The 19,985-nt window shown below is 36.2% G+C and overlaps 1 protein-coding gene across 1 annotated transcript in view; it reads right to left on the reverse strand.

The window, feature by feature from the left end:
- Positions 1 to 19,985, reverse strand: part of thsd7ba (thrombospondin, type I, domain containing 7Ba) — a 183,736-nt gene that overhangs the window by 135,645 nt on the left and 28,106 nt on the right. Inside the window, exon 2 of the mRNA XM_028436484.1 lies at positions 889 to 1,744. Coding sequence (XP_028292285.1) covers positions 889 to 1,744 — 856 coding nt within the window. The remainder of the gene's footprint in view (positions 1 to 888; positions 1,745 to 19,985) is intronic.

Below are 19,985 nucleotides of genomic sequence, written 5' to 3' on the forward strand. Positions count from 1 at the left end.
CTTGTATCATATTTAAGGTATTATAAGACTTTGTGTTCATGTACATTATATATCCTGTGTATATCAATATTCTTTTTCATATATTGGACGATATATCGGTTACTAGCAAATACATCAGGGATCTTTTTTTAAAAACCCAATGTCTGTGTCGACCCTAAAGATCCCGTATCAGTCGGGCTTGAATCGTGTTTTCAGAGACTTAAAGTTGTGGTGAAACAATGCTGAATATTCACACTGATATGTCTCGCGTAGTGAGGAGAGATCACTGGAAACAAACTACAACAAAATTGGTGTCAAGACAATCACTGTCTTCCTCACCATTGATTTGTCCCATTTGTGACGTTTATTAAGAAATGGCTTGAATGCAGCAGTGAATTTTGCTTAGAAAAGGAATCTCTGTGGACTGTGAGCAGTTGCCATAGTAGCGCTTGCAAAATAAACCAATTAAAAAGCTCAAAAGTCTTCCACACATTTGCAACTCAATGCTGATTGGTTGATGGCATTAACAATACAACTCGTTCTCTTCCTCTGACGCTTTCTTTCAACATGTCAAAAAGAAAAGCAACTTTTTTTTTATTATTGTTCAAAACTATTTTACGTTGACTTAAAGCGTTGCTTTTTTTCTTTGACTGATGGCCACTTTGAGTTTGGTTCATTTGTTGCAATAATACATTTCATCCAAAAGGAAGGAATAAGAAATGTAGTTCATGTGACCTTTTTTCATTACAATTAAAAACATATGCAAATAGTCTCTTCTAAAAATCTGTTTTGAGTTATAACATCTGGTCATCCTACGCTAACTACTAGTTCCAGCAATCTTTTTGAGAATCGAACCTATTGTTTAGGTGGAAGAACTTGTTTTTTTAAAGCCTATTTTGACGCTCTTACCTCAGCATTGCGTTCTTGCCGTCACTTCGTGTGCAGCGAACTTGTCGTGTCTGGTACCCGACTTCCAGTTCCCATGACATGGGGTAATAATAGTGTGAGTTGTTGTGATGCTGCAGGTGACGGTGATGCTGGTTTTGATGATGTGTGTGAGATATGACAGTGTTGCTCTCATTAGCGCTGATGCTAAAGTCCACGGTGGTTCTTCCACTTAACAGGACGTCTTTATGATGAGGCATTCTGCATTCACTCCAAGCTCCCACTTTAAGGCTGTACTGGTGTTTGTCCTCCCCAGTAGGACAGTCTACTGGGTTAGAACAAGTCCTGGTTTCTGTTAGGTTGGGGCAATGCATTCCTCCGTACATCTGCGTGGTCAGAACGTGCCGCGTCCTGTGTTGCAGACCAGCACCGCAGGTTTTACTGCAACTAGACCAGGAGGTGAAGTCTGAAAGCACGCAGTCCTGAGGACAGGGGATGAGGCAAGCCTGCTCCACAGGTGGTTTCTGGGAAAAAAACTCACATATCCTTGACGTGACCGTGGTGCGGTTTGCAGTTCGCACGCAGAGAACTCGGCGCCTCTGGACGCCGTGCTGTGCCGTGACACACTCGCTTGTCCTCAGCTTGAGTTCGTTGGAATAAAACGGGACGAGCACGCAGTCGCTCCACTCCGACACGTCCCACTCGAACAGATTCTGGTGCCAGTTGCACACCTTGAAGCACGGCCTCTGGCTTCCCGGCTTGTCCGCGTGTTGACAGTGGGAATGGTGAGTGGTCCATCCCTCCTCGTGGACGCACCATATCGTCCTCGTCTGAACTCCGCTAGAACCGCAGTCCTCCCCGACACATTGGCCCCAGTGGCCTGCAACCAAAAGAAAGACACACCGTGAAAACAGTTTCATTAAAAAGTAGAGGTTTATGATTCAAATTGCTGATACCTGAGGACTTGCAATCAAGCACAATTTCAGGCCAATCACTTAACCTGTGTGATTGCTTTATTCATGAACTGAGGGAAAAAGGGAACAAAGGACCAGAAAGTAATCAAACCAGTGGCAGACATCAATATGGAAGAACAAAAGGCAGCTTTCTTTCTTTCTCCCTCAGTGTGCATCCAATTCCTCTGCATGCTGCGTTTTATCCCAATACATGTATGTTAGTAACGGTGGCAAAGAGGACAAAAATGTTGACTAAATTTCCACAGGAACATAAGCTCTAATTGTTTTTAGAATATTAAAAATTCTAAACTTTTAATGGGAATTATATATGTGAATTAACTGAAACACAATATAAACTGTATTACCTCCAAACATAGATGTTATAATATATATATACAGTATTACAATACAATATAAAAACACAACAATTGAACTATGGAAACTTTCCATGGTAATTACCGGAAATGTTCATCCTTGTTTTTACTGCTGATTTTAATGTTTTTATTAGTTTTTTTAAACTGTTTTTTAATCATGTAAAGCACATTGAATGGCCTTAGTATGAAATGCACTACAGTACAAATACATTTGCTTTTCCTTGCCTAAAAACAATGTTAAATATAGTTGAGAAAATGTTTTAGCATGATCTAAAATATCAATATCAAATATAATTTAAGTTACTAACCAATTTCCTGTTAATTCCAATAAATGGTTCTTTATATTTCTAATATTCCTGAATTTACGAGAGTTTTTCTACGCCTTTGTAATCTCAGTGTTAGTAAGTAGTTACTTTTATTTTATTTTTAAAACACCTTTTGCCTCCAAAGTCACAATGATAATCACTTAACTTACTGAATTGCCTTATATTTATTTTTTATATGGGGTTGAATCTGTCTGTAAGACACGATAATGACCTTAATGTTTATTTCAATTAGCTATTAGTAGCTGAAATGCTAGTTCTTTCAACCACATACTGTCTTAAAGGAATCCCACCAGTGTCTTTGAGCAGAAATACTTTCTATATACAGTATATTAGATATTCTGTGTGTAAAATGCAAAATGTCTAAGAAATGGTTTAGGAACTGACAATGGGCCCTTGGATTCAAAAGGTCAGCTGACAACCTCGCGCCTAATAAAATTTTCCCTCTCACAACTTCTGACAGCTGATTAGGCCGATGCCTCAGAGGCCTGTTAGAGCCGGGATGTAAAAAAAAACTACAAAAAACTGTGACAAGTGGCAAAGGGGAAGTAAAAGCCACGCTGACTGTCAGCAATGCTGTCACTGTATGCAGGTTTTCATTGTTTAATTAGGCCGTAGTGTAAAACATGACTTTACCAACTGATAGTATTAACGTTTTAATGCTTTGAGCGAGGATGTAGAATTAAAATACTAACTTCAACACGTTTTAGGAAAGATAAATAGATCCAATGTATTTGAGACTTTACACACACGTCACACTTGTTGGGTTCTTTTTCTTACCATGAACTTCATATTTTGTTAAGCACATTGAGATGACTTGGTTGTAATTTGCACTATATAAATAAAGCTAAGTTGAATTGAATGTCTGGGCGATAATGTGGGAAACTTCGCAGATTCAAACAAAGCATTACTCGGCCTTCACTGTTTGACGACATCAAAGTCTTCCGCTGCCTGAAACACCATCGCCAAAAGTCATTTTCCACTTTCTACAAACGGTCGGAGTCCCAGTCGAGGTGCTTTGTGGTCACGGATGGGAAGAAAATTGCTGATCCTTTTCTTAAGTTGTCAAAACTTCTATTGTAGCTGGAAATGTAATTGTGACTTGAACTCAGGGTGAGTCTTTGCTGTTTGAGAACTTTTTTTTTTTCTTTCCAGTGAACTTAACATGAAGTTGTATCAGGCTGAAATATATCAGTGAAATGTGAGGGCAAATACTGAGGGGAAATATCTTCTAAAGCTTTAACCGTGTTTATCCATCCATTAAGATATCTTCGCTATATGTTAAGTTCTGGACTACGGGACACCATCACACCTGGATAACAGCTAACACATAAGCTAACTACTGGTAGTTAGCAAGTAGCACACACATCATATACTGTAGATCCTTGTTAGATTCCGCCATGATTATGGTAATATTGACCATCATTTATCCATTAAAACATAAGGAAACATACTAAATTTCCATTGGAACTTAAGTTTTGGTATTATGGGAACATTCCAATATAAATGTCTAAATCATCTAAATGTTAAATCTAAATGATAATGTGAGCTTTACGTTGTTACATCTGGTGAATTTGCATATTAGCGAAATATTTAGTTTCACCCGGGACATTTATCATTTAACATTTAGATTGAGTTTTAACATTTAAGATATAAATTTAATATTTAGATTGACATTGAACATTTTGATTAAGATGTAGGATTTAACATTTAGATTTAACATTGAGATTTAATATTTAAGATTTAGATAAAAATTTAACATTTAGATAAAAATTTAACATTTAGATAAAAATTTAACATTTAAATGTATTATTTAACATTTAAATGTATTATTTCACATTTAAATTTAACATTTTGGTTTATTATTGAACATTTAGATTTAATATTTAAAATGTAGATTTAGATTTGATATTGACATATTTTTATGAAAAAAAAATCACAAATTTCACAAATATTGGTGTAAATCTGGTAAAAAGTAACATACAAAAAAAATCACACATTTTTTAAATGTACTCTGTAGCTAAATGTTGAGAAAAGCTGTTTTAAGTGCACACCCTTTACAATGTTAACTTTACAATCAGCGCACCATAAGAAACAGATTGTAATAAACCATTCTTGAATAATTAAAACACATTTTCACCAGCTGTAATGAAAATAGATCACAGTCATAAACACACTATGGGCTAAATATTGATTTATTTAAAAAGTGCCGATAAATCAAAGGGAAGAATTAAGAATGTGATCATTCCTCTGATTGGCTACAGTTATCATACTCTCTTACTTTTGTCTCCAGTGATGAAAATGATAATTCCATTTCTTTTAATTGGAACTAAATTGTCATAATAATGAGATCTCACTGCGTGCCAAATTACTCCAAATGACAAGTCGCTCAAACAGCTTTTACAGACTTGATGAGGAAATCTGTCATTAACTCATTGATTCCTGGAAAATACATCTGACTGATAATTTACCCCAGCTGTATTATCTTTTACTGTTTCTTGATTTGCATCAATGGCTTTTTATTTTGTCCTACTATTAGTTTTATTTTTAATTATACTTTCACTTTATATGGTTTAGTATTAACTGAAAACGATAAAGCTTAAAGCACAGGGGCTGGAAATCACTTTATTCTATGACTTTAATTTGCATTAAGATTATTATTTTTTATTTTATTTTAACAGTGTGAACCAGATTGAATAATCAATCCATCCATGTGAAACAATTCACGACATGCAAATCGAAGCTCTTTACATGCAAATGTACCAGCAGAGGTGCATGATGTATTTGCATGTAAAGAGGAGCAATTTTCATCTTAAAATAATCACTATGGCCATCATTGTCTGGTTGAGTGTAATAACACATCGAGGCTATTAAATGTGATTACATTCTAAGGGATTGGGGGGGTGGTGTAAATTGAAAATGCAAATAGGTATTACCGTCCTCTGGTTTTCATTTGCAGAGGTAGAGATGCCTCGGGGTCACGGGGAGGAATGATAGCGGAGGAGGTTTTTTTTTTTTTTTTTTTATTGGTAGTTTCATCTAAAAACAGATGTGCTCTAAAACATCACACAGCTGAGGTAGGGGACGCAAAAACGTGGAACCGTCGGAGTCAAAATGGTTTGAATTAATTTAAACGAGAACAGATATTCAGGACCAGGATGTAGAGACACATGCACGCACGTAAAACCAGGGGTTCTAAACATTGGGGTCAGGACCCCATTTGGGGTCGTAAGACACTTGGAGGGGGTCGTCAGATGCCTTCAAGAAGCCAAGCATATTTTTTTTAACAAATTGAGCTAATTTTTGCTTGTTTTTACTCTTTTTCTGCAGACACCAAGCTTTCCTTATTTTAACCTGTTTTTTCACTTTTTCTTGTCATATCTTTGCTCCTTTTAATGCATTTTTTTTGCAACGTTACTCCCATTTCTGCCACTTCTCTATCAATTTTCAATGCCTTTTCTGCACATTTTTTTTCCACTTTCAAGACATTGTCAGCACTTATAATAAATACAACTTATAAATTGATGTCACTTTTGACCTCTTTTCACCATATTTCAAGCTTATTTTTGCCAATTTAACCACATTCATGATTTGTCATGCCCATTGTCAGAATCAGTTTTATTGCTACAGTTTAGAACTATACAAGTTATTTGACTTGGTAGTTGCAGCAAAAGAACACACATCAACACACTGTTTGCCAGTTTAAACTAATTGTTCCAATATTGACACTTTGAACCCTTTTTACTACTTTTTCTGTCCATTTTTGGTCACTCTAGTTTGCAACTTTTTTACCAATTTCTGTTATTTTTAAAACAAATATTTACATCTTTAAGATCGTATCCTTTTATTTTTTATTTATTTTAGATTTCCTAACTTAAACCTTAAAGTCTCAATTTACTAACAATTTGAAAACTACAATGTGAATAAACTTAATTTACATTTGTGAAGATGTTTGAATTTGAACTTTGAATTTGTCTCTGTAAAGACAAAAGAATAAGAGAAAAAATGTATAAATATTGACTTTGAATTTCATTCAAGTTTAATTTATTGTGGCTTTAAAAAGAAGCTCATCTAACAGTACAACCAGAAAAAGAATAAAATACTCCTGGATCTTGTTTCCATTGAATTCGGGGGTTAGAGAAAACAGAATGCTCTGCCAATGAAAAACCTTTGTGAGCAGTCGGTGCCAGCGCAGCTCATGGCGTTGGTGTTTCCTCACTCTACGGTCCCTGTGGTCACCACTGCCTCTCCTCTCCTTCATGATAAACACCGCTTCATCATCAGCAAACCTTTGCTCAATAGCCCCGTTTTCTACCCGTGCCAGGACAAGAGTGTGTGATTTATGGAGGTCTGATGGAGAGTGATTCCAGAGCCACAGGAGCCCGGCTAACACAAGCACTAGTTCATCTGCTAAGCTCTGAATAATCACTCTGTGGATCTGTCAGCATCAGCGTTTGTCAGCCCTCCAGAGGAGCGGGTCGCCTGCAGCGCCTTCATTCCACAGGCTTTGCTCCGGATTCCTCCGGCCTCCTGCTAGATTAACTATTTAATACACTTTTTGAAATCGTAGCTGAGCCGACCACATGCAGCACAATGGGGGAGCTAGAAGACAATCAACTGTAACAAGCATGTTTTTTAATTAATTTTGATGAGATGTACAAATGACGGTTAAAATGGAAGAATGAGATCAAATAATATTAAACAAATCAATTTTCAGCACAGCAACAACCAGAGGATGATGGGCTAACAATCTGCACCAAGCACAATCTGCACTGATTATAATAGGAAATCATTTGCCTCTGGAAGCTGCTAAATATGCCGATGTTACACACATGTGCATGCAATGACCTCGACTCTGTGTGTGAAGTTTGCATGTCCTCTAAGGATGTAACGGTACTGTAAATATTGCAGTATTTCGGCTTTAAAATGTTTGCAATAATGCTGTGGCATGTGTTGGTATCAAACGGGACTCTGAGTATTTAGAAAGCAGCTTTTAGGTTGCAACAATCGTACAAATTGGACTACAAAATCCTGTAATGACTGAATAAATATGATTAGAACATGTTTGTTTGACCTTAATGTTTCTGGCACTTAATGTTTCACACTATGGCATTTTTTTCAAGTCAATTCTGCAGTAATACCGTACCATGGCCTTAATATTATGATGTTATTGTACTGTGAAAAAACATTGCATCCCTTTTTTTTTCCCTTGCCCTTTAGATTGTTGCAAGACAATACTGTACATCAAGTCATTAATGTAAATGTATATATTGCGTATTTTATATTCAGAAGCTAATATTATAATTTTCCAATAATGGAAAGCCATTTTAATTCAAGAGCCAAATATGGAGCAGTTTGTCATTAAGTGGGCAGCATATTATAGGCAGGAAAATGAGTCATTTCGACATCACTGTACTCTAGTTTGCACTTCCACGTTTAAATGATATTTAAAGTAGTAAAGCACTGACAATATTCAAGAATTAAGTGACAGATATCAGTCACTGCAGGATCTGCACCTGAATGTTGTTGATTTTGTGACTTTTTTTTTAATTAAATTTGGGGAAATTTTATGCACTCATTTGAGGAAAATAGCATAATTTTGAAAAATTAAGAGTTATTTCAACAATTTGAGATTTAAAATGACTGCCTTCATGTAATATAAGCACGGGAAAACTGTGATTCCTGCAAATATTGTGGAGTTTCATTAAATCTGTGTAATTAGAGGAGCTGAAATATCTCTCATTTACAACCTTTTTTGTCCTGTGTACCCCTTGAGCCTTTTTGTCACACCATGAGTACCCCCTCACTGATTCTCCAAAAGTAACACAACTGAATATTTAACACAAGTCATTTTATTTCATCTCCTTAAATTGAACAATTTATATTCAGGCATTATCTTCTTATTTCACTCAAACTAAACATAAAATTATGCAATAAAAATTATGAATATATAAAATATTATAGTAAACATTTGTATTAGTACTACAAATATATTATGATTATATTGTTAAAGAAAAATAATGAAGTTGAAATTAGAAAAAAATAAAAAATAAGTAATATAAATAATACAAAACCAATAATTACCTGCCTGTGTTATATATAACGTTCATGAAATTTACCACAAAATGAACTACTTTGAATCTGTCTCCTTTAAACAGGCATTTAAACTTTAAAAACAAGTCATAGCGCACACGTACCATTTTATTGATGGACTTATGATTATGACTGAGAATATTTTTTATTATCTTGGAATGAAATTCTTAATTTTTCCACATACCCCCTGCAATGTGCTCACATACCCCTAGGGGTACCCGTACCCCAGGTTGGGAAACACTGATTTACACAGTGGTTTGTGTTTTCTCTGTCATTTTTATTTTCTCCTGCGGGCCAAGTGAGATCCTCTAAAAGGGCGGATTTGGCCCCCAGGCCTTGAGTTTGACACAAGTGGTTAAGCTGAACAGTAAATGGATATTAACCTAAACCTGTACAACAAAAATAACCAAGTGCTATACAATACTTACAGTACATAGTTTTATTTATTCATATCAGAATTTATTGATGAGCAAACTGCACAAAACGATCCTTTTCATATTTCTTATAAATGTTACTGGTATTACGTTGTTTTATATTACGTTATTGTTTTATATTTTGCGAACAGCAGCAGATTTGACTCGTGTGCAGAAAAAATAATAAATTCCTCCCGAGGTCAAATCAGGCGATACAAACACATCTATGGCTGCTGAGATAAACTTTAAAACGACGAAGGAAACTTTCATCCATTTTAACACCAGTGATAAGACTCGTGTTTCAGATAAATATAATGCATTTCATAAGCGAATGCATTAAAGCGTTTGTGTTGCTGTAAAGGGACAATAGCATAGCTAATGTAGTGTATATACCTTGTGTTTACCCCGGGCGATGCATCAGAATTCAGCGTGGGTATGCACTACTAATTAATTGTGTACCCTGGGGCTATAATACTTTACACAAGGGCCCAAAAGGCCTCGGTCATAATTTAGTATTCAGCCCCACAGCATCAGTGCCAGACCTACTTAAATGGCTAATCAGTAAGTGAATGGCCAGCACTATAAACAACACGGCTCAAACAAATGTGTCCACACAAAGTGATGTATTCCTTATTCAGGGCCGTGAACGAGCAGTGTAATGCAAAGCCCTGGCAGTGTAATCTTAAAAAAACATGCAGCGGTACCTACCTACAGGGCCTTCTCTAGGAAATTGATCGGTGCCGTTTAAGAAACGGTGTGAAAATGAACAAGGGTTTAAACAAAGGGATAAACAAGTCTATTACAGCGGGGGCCGCAAAAATGTGATGGGTATTTGATCCGAGGGCCACATTATCAATATTCAAGTCAGCATTAGAATAAAGACTGATTTTTAGCATTAATACAGGGGGAAAATGGTTTTGTAATTGTTTTTTTTGTCTTTGGTTTTGTTGTTTTGTCATTTTTGTCTGGTTTTATTTTTTGTGTTCCTGTTTTTTTGTCATTTTCTGCATTTTTGTTGTCGATTTACATATTTTCCTGTCATTTTTGTTTGTGTGTCTTTGGAGCTGTGTAATGTGCTGTTTGTTTTTTGTCTCCTTGTCATTTTGTGTGTTTTTTTTTTTTGAATTTTTATTGTACTTTTTTCATTTTGCTGTCAAATTTGTGTTTTGGAAGTTATTGTGCGTATTACGTCGGGCAATATTTTCCTTCCAACTTCTTGAAATAATTTTTTTGCAGATTTGTTTTAAGGGCCGCACAAAATTAGACCGAGGGCCACATGTGGCCCCCGAGCTGCCAGTTGCATATGTGTGGTTTAAACAAAGGGATTGATGGAGGTGTGAAGATGCAAAGAAACTCCATCACTTTCTGTTCCAAACTAAGCTGCAAACACATCAGCTTTGTCCATAGGCGGAGTTTGAGATTCTTGCCAGGTGGGGCCAAAGAAAAAATAGAATTAAATATTTAGACCGTCTCAATATTGATCATGTTGACTACAAAAAAATTGCGTTGACCCGTCGTAACGTCATCCGTCCTGAATACGGGTCAAAATGTATCTTCTCACTCATTCATGATCTTTAGGGATTAAATGCTTCTCAAATACAGCAGCACTTCACAGCTTTCATATACCGTTTGAAAGCTTAGAATCTTCAGTTTTTAACCATCTAAACCATTCTATAACACACACAATTATTTTGTCAAACTTGGAAAAAAAAATTGGTGACATAAACAATCCAGCACTGCTCACCTTTAAAGCGATACCGTGTCTTTCTGAATCCATGTATTTCATCAAAAATCATCTCAAAATCCTCCTACATTCAAAAATCCAATGAATCCCAGCATTTAATCCAAAACATGAAAATAAAAATAAAATGTATCTATTTACAAGAAGAAAGCAGCTCCGCCCTGATCTCTTGTTACTTTTTTAGCTCTGTGAGTCTGACCGTGTCGTTAAAAATCCTCTTTTCAGTTAATATTGTAAATTCATGATAAAATAAGGCCGGGGGCTGCTTTCTGCTTCATTTCTTACATTGTGAAGAATTGCCCAACAGAAGAACCAAGTCATCACCAAGAACTAAAAACAACAAATGAATTAATATATATACAGTATATATATGTATATTGTACAGTCACTGTGTTTTATGGCACTTAAAATATGTGAATATTATGTACATTATATCAAGAATGGTATATACATGTATATGGTAACTCTACATATGGCTTTGCTTATTTCTAATGTTAGCAATTAAGCCTCACAGTAGCTACTGTACGTCTGTTTTCATTTTTGGATGAGGTTCAGGTTGGTTTGGTGTTTGCATGTTTGTGCAGAGTTTGTGAACGTCCTCGAGGTGCTGCAATTTCCCCCTCTGTTAAATCATGGAAGGGACTTTGGGGAAAGTTGGTCAAACGTGGCAGTAATTCATGACCAACTCTACTGTGACCTGTAGCTCTGCTGCACAGTTAACTGCCTCTCACTGAGATACAAACAGACGCTTTTCTACCACTCTGCTGTTTGTTGTTCATTAGTTTTCCATCAGAGACGGACGAGTTAGCAACAGTGGACCGTAAAGCACCGTCTAACTGTGGGATGGACAACTTTTATCACAGTGGGGGCAACAAAATTGTGCTTGTCTGATCCAGGGGCCACAATTTTACAATTCATGTCAGCACATAGTAAAATTAGCAATCTGACCATTAATGCTGGAAAGAATTTTTTTTTTTGTACGTTTTCTTTTGTCGTTTTCTTTCTTTCGTTTTTTTTTTTTTTTTGTTCTTGTTGCTGTTTTGTTTATTTTCCCATCATTTTGGTAAGTTTTTGTTTTTTGTCTATTTTTAAGAGTAATTTTGTTGGTTTCTATTGCAGTTTTGTGCATTTTGTCATTGTGTGCTTTAATTGCTGTTTAAGGTGTTTTTTTAATTTTTGTTTTTTGTTGTAATTTTGTGTTTTCTGAGGATATTTGTGCTTTAGTTTGTGTGTTTAAGTTGCTGTTTAGTTTATGGGGTCATTTTGTGTGTTTTTGGTGCAGTTTTGCGTGTAAGTGGAAGCATTTTGTTTTTGTTGTCATTCTGTGTGTTTTTGGAGTCATTTTGTCTTTTTGTTGTCTTTTTGTGTTTTCTGAGGCAATTTGTGGTTTTATTGTCAATTTGTGGATTTTTGTTGCTGTTTTGTTTGTTTTTGGCATCATTTTGTGGGTTTTTGTTGCTGTTTTGTTTGTTTTTGGCATCATTTTGTGGGTTTTTGTTGCTGTTTTGTTTGTTTTTGGCATCATTTTGTGGGTTTTTGTTGCTGTTTTGTTTGTTTTTGGCATCATTTTGTGGGTTTTTGTTGTCATTTTGTGGGTTTTTGTTGCTGTTTTGTGTGTTTTTAGGGTCATTTTGTGTCTTCTTAGGGTCATTTTGTATATTTTTGTTTTTTTTTTTTGTTCGTCATTTTGTGCAGTTGCATTAGGGGCCACACAAAATATTGCGTGTTGTCCCCGGACCACCTGTTGCCCATGTCTGATAAACTTATATACAATTTTCCCTGTAGATTGACACAATACAGACAGACAATACAGTGCTGTCAGCACATTTTGCTTTACTATTGTAGCCTTAACCAGTAGTAAATAAGGATTATTCACATTTTCACGCTCCCGAAAAGCAGCATCACCGTCAACACGTCTGTGTAGCAGTGTGAAGCAATGTCACAAAATACAGTCAAAAAAGATGCATCCGGGTTAGGAGAGCGATCTACACTTGACAAGCATCTCTGCACTGTCTTTGAGCGCGAACACGCTGAATATCCACTAACAGCAGGAAGTCAGCACTCTTCCAAAACAGTGAAAACATACATTCACCTTTGATTTGAGCAGAAATGGAGCCGCAAACTCTTCTTTGTCCATTTTATGATAAAAGGCACAACTTTAGCACTTCAGAACATCATTCTTGACTATTTCATTATGAATCAGAGCAGGATGACAGATTGACTATATTATCATAGATGAACAAGATCCAGCACATTTACTTGTGATTGTTTGTCACATTTTTTCCATTTAAAAACCAATATAATCCCATCTGTTCCTCTATAAACTGTAAAATATAGCACATGTGACAGCTAGTTTTTTTAGCGCAGTATTTCAAATCCACAGTTTTAGTGCTGGAACCCAATTATGTTTGCTTTTGTGTCAGCTGTCAGGAAGATTAAAGATCTATGAACCCCAAATGTTCTTTATTTGCTCACGCATGTTGTGTTCCCATAAAGTACAGCCTCTATTCAGCTGGTTTTCATTCATGCACGTGTTCCCTTTATTTATTTATTTTTTATTTCTTTAAAAAGAGCTAAATTAAGCAAAAAAAAAAAAAAAAGTGTCCAATTAAATGAAAGAAGTGGCAGAGAGGACATGGTGTCCACATAGACCTTTGACATTGTCACAGTCACAAAATGTTAATTAGACTTTGCAAAGTTTTAAGATATAACATCATCATGACCTTCTTGTTAGTGAACCATCCACTTTCTATTTGCCAAATCAAGTTAGCTCATAAGTATAAATCATATACATCCATCTGGACTGACTTCTGTACGACTGAATGGGGCAATAACACACGTCCTTTATCTTGTAGTGCATGAGGGCGTGAATGACGAGCTCCAAAGTAAAAGGAAAACAGGCTTTTATTTTCAAACTGTCAGCACATCTGTCGCAAGTTCCAACCTGGACAAATTCAATTAATTAAAAATAACAAACCCTTCATTCCCTCTGCCCTTTAAAGAACTCATGACTTTCATTCTGTTGCTCATGTGTTTCCAGTCCATCAGTTGGGTAAGACTCCCTAAAGAGTAACTAAACCTAGAGGTTTTAGCTGACGTGACTGTCAGTGCCCAACCCTTTCACAGGTCTGATCCTTTTGGATCCATGCGTGTCGACGACGTCACTTCTTTCACTCGGTTTTTACGACATAGCTGCTGGGACGTGATATTTAAATGTAAGCCGACCATACAACGTTTGTTAAATATTTTAATAGTACACATGACCATTTTGTGGTGCTTTTAATTGTTAATTAAAAACAATAATGCGCTCCACACATCTCTCCCTGACGCAGTGTCTGATCGATCTGAATTTTCTGTAACAGCTTGCGCATAGCCCGAGTGTTTGCGTCCATAATGTTTTTAGTTTTTTGGACAGAGCTGAGACTTTCAACATGCCCGCTGCTTGGTTCAAGGTTGTGCAATGTCAGATTTGTTATGGAACAAAGTTCCAATGTTCTAATGTACCAATCTTCCAAAATGGGCGGGGCGTGGGGATGGGCTCTCCAGTGATTGGATGCTCTGGGTGCTCCTGGCGCGCACGTGGCTACGGCGTGCAGTGATTGGCAGGATTTGCAGGATTTTGGAAAAATGCAGGATTTTGGAAAAAACCGAATTGTGATTACAATTGACTGCCGTCATGTGATCTAAGCAGAAGCTGTAAGCCCTGCAAATACTGTGGGGTTTCATTGCTTTTGTGTGTTTAGAGTTATCTACAACTGAATTAGTTGGTCATTTACACAATGATTCATGTACTTTATCCTGGGGACCGAATTGGACGCTCCAAAGGGCCAAATTTTGGCCCCAGTGCTCAAGTTTCACACTACCTTCATGGTGCATGTGGTGATTGTCCAGGTTTTAGGTTATTGAATAGGTTTTAGGTCCACAGACCTGATTAGTTGCCGTCTATTTCATCTGCTGTGTTTTTCTGTTTCAGTTGTCTTTTCTTTGAACATTTGCCGCTTTGGATTTTCATTCACCTGAACTACTGCATGTGTAGAAGCTTCCAGTTCTATTCCCTCAGACAGTCTCTCACATATCAAAGACAAGTTCATATTACAGAGGTTTAAATGCATCTCAAATATTCCCTGAGTTGGAGCAGCATAACATAGATGGGCCAATACAAAGACGGACAAAATACTTCAAATATAAAAGCTGAGATCAGGCACTGCACAAAGGATGAATGTCCTCATTTGAATGTGTCACTTAATTAAAACAAACAAGACAAGAAAAAGTCAGCTAATCAATCCACAGAGTTACAAGAGCTCATGAAGAATTAAATAAAGATAATGAAGTGAAATAAATTAATGGAGGAGGGTAGCAGCAGGAGGAGTACGGTGATCACACTTAGGAACAATGGTGGGGGGGGGTAAGTGCAAAACAATAAGAGATGACGGCTAAAGCTCCATCAAATATTGCCTCTTTGTGTACATTGTTGTCAATAATAGTCCAAATATTTGGCGAAATATGACATAATTTTACTTTATATTTTTGTTGTGTCATATATGAGAAATATGTATTAACGTTGGTATACATTTGATAAAAGGTGTTTAAATGATGTGTTTAAACATGTTTACATGCCCTGCTTTATAATATAACTCATTATTTTGCATGTATTTTTCCTAACCTTCTTTTTATATTTGGGGTCAATTTGACCCCATCCAATGTTTATCATTCCAAAAATAATAATAATAATGATCTAAGAAATAAGAAATAAGCTGACACAAAACGTTGGTCAACAATTTTTTGAAAATAATTTTCAGCAGGCATATATCCCTAGGGTCAGATTGACCCCAAGAGTAAAATGTATGATAATATTTGAGGATTATAGGAGGGTTAAGCATGCTGTAACGTGACTATAATTTCACACGGGAACAAAGAGCAATCCTGCATTTCATTTGACCGTCACGCCGTTTCCAGGTCACTGCTTTATTTATGTATTTTCACTGATAGGAGCCTGCAGCGTTCTGCAGACGGAACAGTTTTAGGAGCTGCTTACTGCGATGTCAGGAAAACAAGAAAGTGAAAGTGTGGGTGGATTTTTAGATTAGAAAGAGCCAACACCATTTGCAGGGTTCACACGTCTTCATGTCAAAGTTCTGTGAGGTTTACCATTATCCATCATTCACACAGAGATAAGTAACTCTTCTGAAAATAAAAAAACAAAAAATAGATAAAGCATTTTCTCATTCATGCTGTGATTTTTAGTCAGGAAATCAATGTGACGCCACTGTTAGTCTGTATTCTTTAAGGCAGGGATGGACAACTCTATGTGGGCACAGAAATGTGATCCCAGGACCACATTAACAACACTCATGTCATTATTTAGAATAATGACCAATCAAAGCATTAACACTGTAATTTTTCATTCATTGTCATTTTGTGTAATTTTGTTAACAATGTGTGTCTTTGGAGCTATTCTGTAAAGTGTTGCTTTGTCTGTCTTTGTTGTCATTTTACATTTTATCAGTCATTTTGTGTGTTTTTGTTCAGTTTGTGTGTCTTTAAAGCTATTCAATAATGTGTTTTGGTTATTTTTGCGTTCTTACTGTAATTTGGTGTATTTTTCTGTAATTTTCTGTATTTTTGTTGTCGATTTGTGCATTTTTGGGGTCACTGCCTGTATTTTTGTGTTTTTGTAAACAATTTGTGCATTTTTGGACCAATTCTGTAATGTGTTGTTTTGCGTGTTTTTAGAGTCATTGTGTGTTTTTTTATTTTTTGTGTTCATGTTGTAATTTTGTGTATTTTTCTGTCAGTTTCTGCATTTTTGTTGTTGATTAGTGCGTTGTGGGGTCACTTTCTGTATTATTATTGTTTTCTGTGTTTTCCTGTCACTATGTGTAACTTTACCAGTCTGTGTGTTTTTGGAGCTATTCCGTAATAGGTTGTTGTTTTGTGTGTTTTTATAGTCATTTTGTTTAAGTGGTTAGTCGTGTCTGTCTTTGGTGTCATTTTATGTTTTGTGTATTTTTGTGTATTTTTGTGTGCTCGGTGCATTTTGCTGCTGATTTGTGTGTTTTAAGAGTCATTTTGTGTATTTTTGTGTGCTCGGTGCATTTTGCTGCTGATTTGTGTGTTTTAAGAGTTATTTTGTGTATTATGTCAGGCTTCACATGTGGCCCCTGTCTGCTTTAAGGCATGAAACCAACAGAGGTGTCAGAGGTGTGCTTTTCCACTGCAGTGATCAGAATCTTTTTTTTTTTTTTTTTTCGTGTAATTACTTGTCTCGTGTGGTCTTCTTCAGTCCCTGTGCCATCTGGGTAGAGGTGACAAGTAATTGGAAAGGATGTCATTCACTCTTCGGTCTCATTGTCTTCTGCTGACCTGGGATTTCGCACCCATAAGCACAGAAGCAGAACTAATCGCCACATCCACCACAGGCAGCTGAGGAAAGACCTCAGCGTCCAAACGACGTCGGGCCATGATTGGACAGAGATCAAGTGACACTACGATCCATGAAATATGGCTTTTTGTCTTTTTATTCTTTATTTTTTTACTGTTTTTTTTTTTTTTTTTTAATTAATTGAATTGAATTTGAAGTTATTTCGGCAGAAAAACAAAACAGAACAAACACTCAATTGTCTATTTCTTCAGCCGAATGGGTGGAGCTTGAAGCAAAGCTTATTCATACTGTACCTACCCCATTACAACAAAACAAGGTTCTCTGCATAATATCACACACAATAAAAATGTATTACTATTTTCACAATACACATGAAACATATATTCTGAGTTTATACATGCACATCACACACACATACACATGAATGTACATGAACATAATATTACACATTTCATATCTGACACAAATTTCATCATTTAAACTTAAAGTGGCAAGATATACATTAATAAAAACCTTTTGTTTATTAAGTAATAAAATATTTTATACCATTAGATTTATGAATCATTATACAGTTTTAAATTGGATGTGATCTGGGAGTTTTAAATCTGGTGTTTCTAAGAATAATCCATGTGTGTGTGTGTTCTCTGTATTCTGTGTTACAGCTCTTTTTTGCATTATGAATAACAGTTGGATGTTAGTCATGTGTTTACACAAACACTGTAGTATAAAAGCATGATTACAGAAAGGGTCTGAGGTCAAAATCCTCATTGAGGCCTTTTGGACTCCGTGAGTAGTGTGTAAATCCAAAATGCTTCTCTTTTTAATAAGAGTTCATTCATGTTCCCACCTCTATTTAACAGTTGTATTAGTGCAATACCCAGATATCACAACATGCTCACATTGTGATGTGATGATTGCGTACGTTGGACGGATTGTTCTGAGATTCTGTTTTTGAGGGGTCTCGTGGTTTTGCCTATGTAGGCTTGGCCACCAGTGATAACTCCTTTGATGTGATAGGATTTTCCAGTTCTTGGGTGGTTGAAGAGTTTGGTGTTATGCGTGAAGTTGCATTGAGTACAGTGTTTGCACCTATAGTTACCGTGTGGGATTTTCTGTAGAAAGTGAGGTTGAGCCAATGGAGGTAAATCAGCTCAGACCAGCAAGTTGTTGAGATTTGGTGGTCTTTTAAAAACAATACGAGGTGGCAATATGTCTTTAAAATTAGGATGTTTGAAAAAATTATTCACATACTTCAAAGTCTTTGCCGAGAGGCGAACACAGAATGATGCAGTAAGGAGTCCACTTGTTTTATTTTGTTATGTTCGAGACGTTGTTTTTGTGAGACTGTGTTGAATTTATGTGCAGCTGCAATCCATTCTGGAAGTCTGAACCCAATTTATTAGAATCTCTATACATTGAAATGTCCAAAAAGTTAATTTTACAAGAATCACATTCCATTGTGACTTTTAAATGACTTGTCATTGAGTTGACAAAGTTGTGAAAATCTTTCAGTTGTGCTTCAGTGCCTTTCCATAAGAAGAATATATCATCTATTTATCTGTTCCAGTTGGAAATGTAATGTCTCCACTGAAGATGATGTCTCGTTCTAAGTGTCCAACGTAGAGGGATGCGAAGCTGGGAGCCATTTTGGAGCCCATACTTGTGCTCGAGATCTCGAAATGGAGTACGCACGTACGTAGGTCAGCTTTCAGTGAGTGCATGTGTGTTGTCTCTAGCTTCAATGCCTGTTCTGTGTTCGTCGTGTTGGGTAGGGGTCCCTTAACGTTTGCCCGTCCCCCTCCTGCATTTCTTCCTCCTCGTATCCGCTGAGGTCTTGCCTCTCGTCCTGCACCAACTCCCCGCAAGGTGGAAACTCCTCGCCTGGTCTCCATTAGTTAACTTTGCCAGAAGAAAAAGATTCAAACCACTAAACTCCGAACAGCAGATGCTTGTTGAGGCCTTTCAGAAATATAGAAATGAAATCTTTCAAGGCTTTTGTCAGATGAAAGTTAATATTTTAGCACATCTGTAAGTTGTACAACCAAGTGATACAATATCACTGCGGCTGGTTTTTCTGCAGAAAAACATTCAAATGCTTCTTAGACTAAAACCAAACAGCAGGTAAACAATCTGTAATCTGCAAGAGAAAAACTATCAATAGTGCACCACAAACCTTGTGCATGTTAATTATTTCATTTTAAGAAATGACGAGGCAAAAACAATGATACATTTTTGATAGTGTAAAGTAGAATAGTTTTTTTGATGCCTTTCAGTTAGAGGATTGTGATGACCTTGGAATTTGTGAGGTTTAATTTGAAATGACTTATTAATGATTGCACTGCTTTTTTAGTTATCTGCCAGATTCATAGTTTGAATATATTCTCTTATATGTGCACTTTCTGGATTTAGTATAGGCCTCTGATTTCCCATGATGACAGAAAATATATTAAAAAAATTGGAACGACTCCATGACATGGAAATAATTACAATATACTGTATTTTTATTACTTCAAAACCTATAGTTATTCAACTCACATTCTTTTTGACCCGAAATGTCGGCACTAATTTACTCTGTTCATTAGAGACAGAATTGAGGAAATGAGCAAAAGCAGTTATTATTGTTAGGGTGAACTACTAATGATTAAGAAGTCTATTACAAATGTCTGCACTGATTTGGTTGTGCATGTGAATTTCATCTGTTAAATTGTTAGATATGATTGTATTTTGCCAAAAAAATACCTATTTTAGGCTTATTGTTTCTGCTTTAGAGACATTTCAACATTAGTTTCCTTCTATAAAAAAAACAAAAACAACACTGAGAACAGGCTTTTGTTAGCAAAAT

The sequence above is a fragment of the Gouania willdenowi genome, chromosome 21, assembly GCF_900634775.1.
Source record: "Gouania willdenowi chromosome 21, fGouWil2.1, whole genome shotgun sequence".
In the NCBI taxonomy this organism is placed as follows: domain Eukaryota; kingdom Metazoa; phylum Chordata; class Actinopteri; order Blenniiformes; family Gobiesocidae; genus Gouania; species Gouania willdenowi.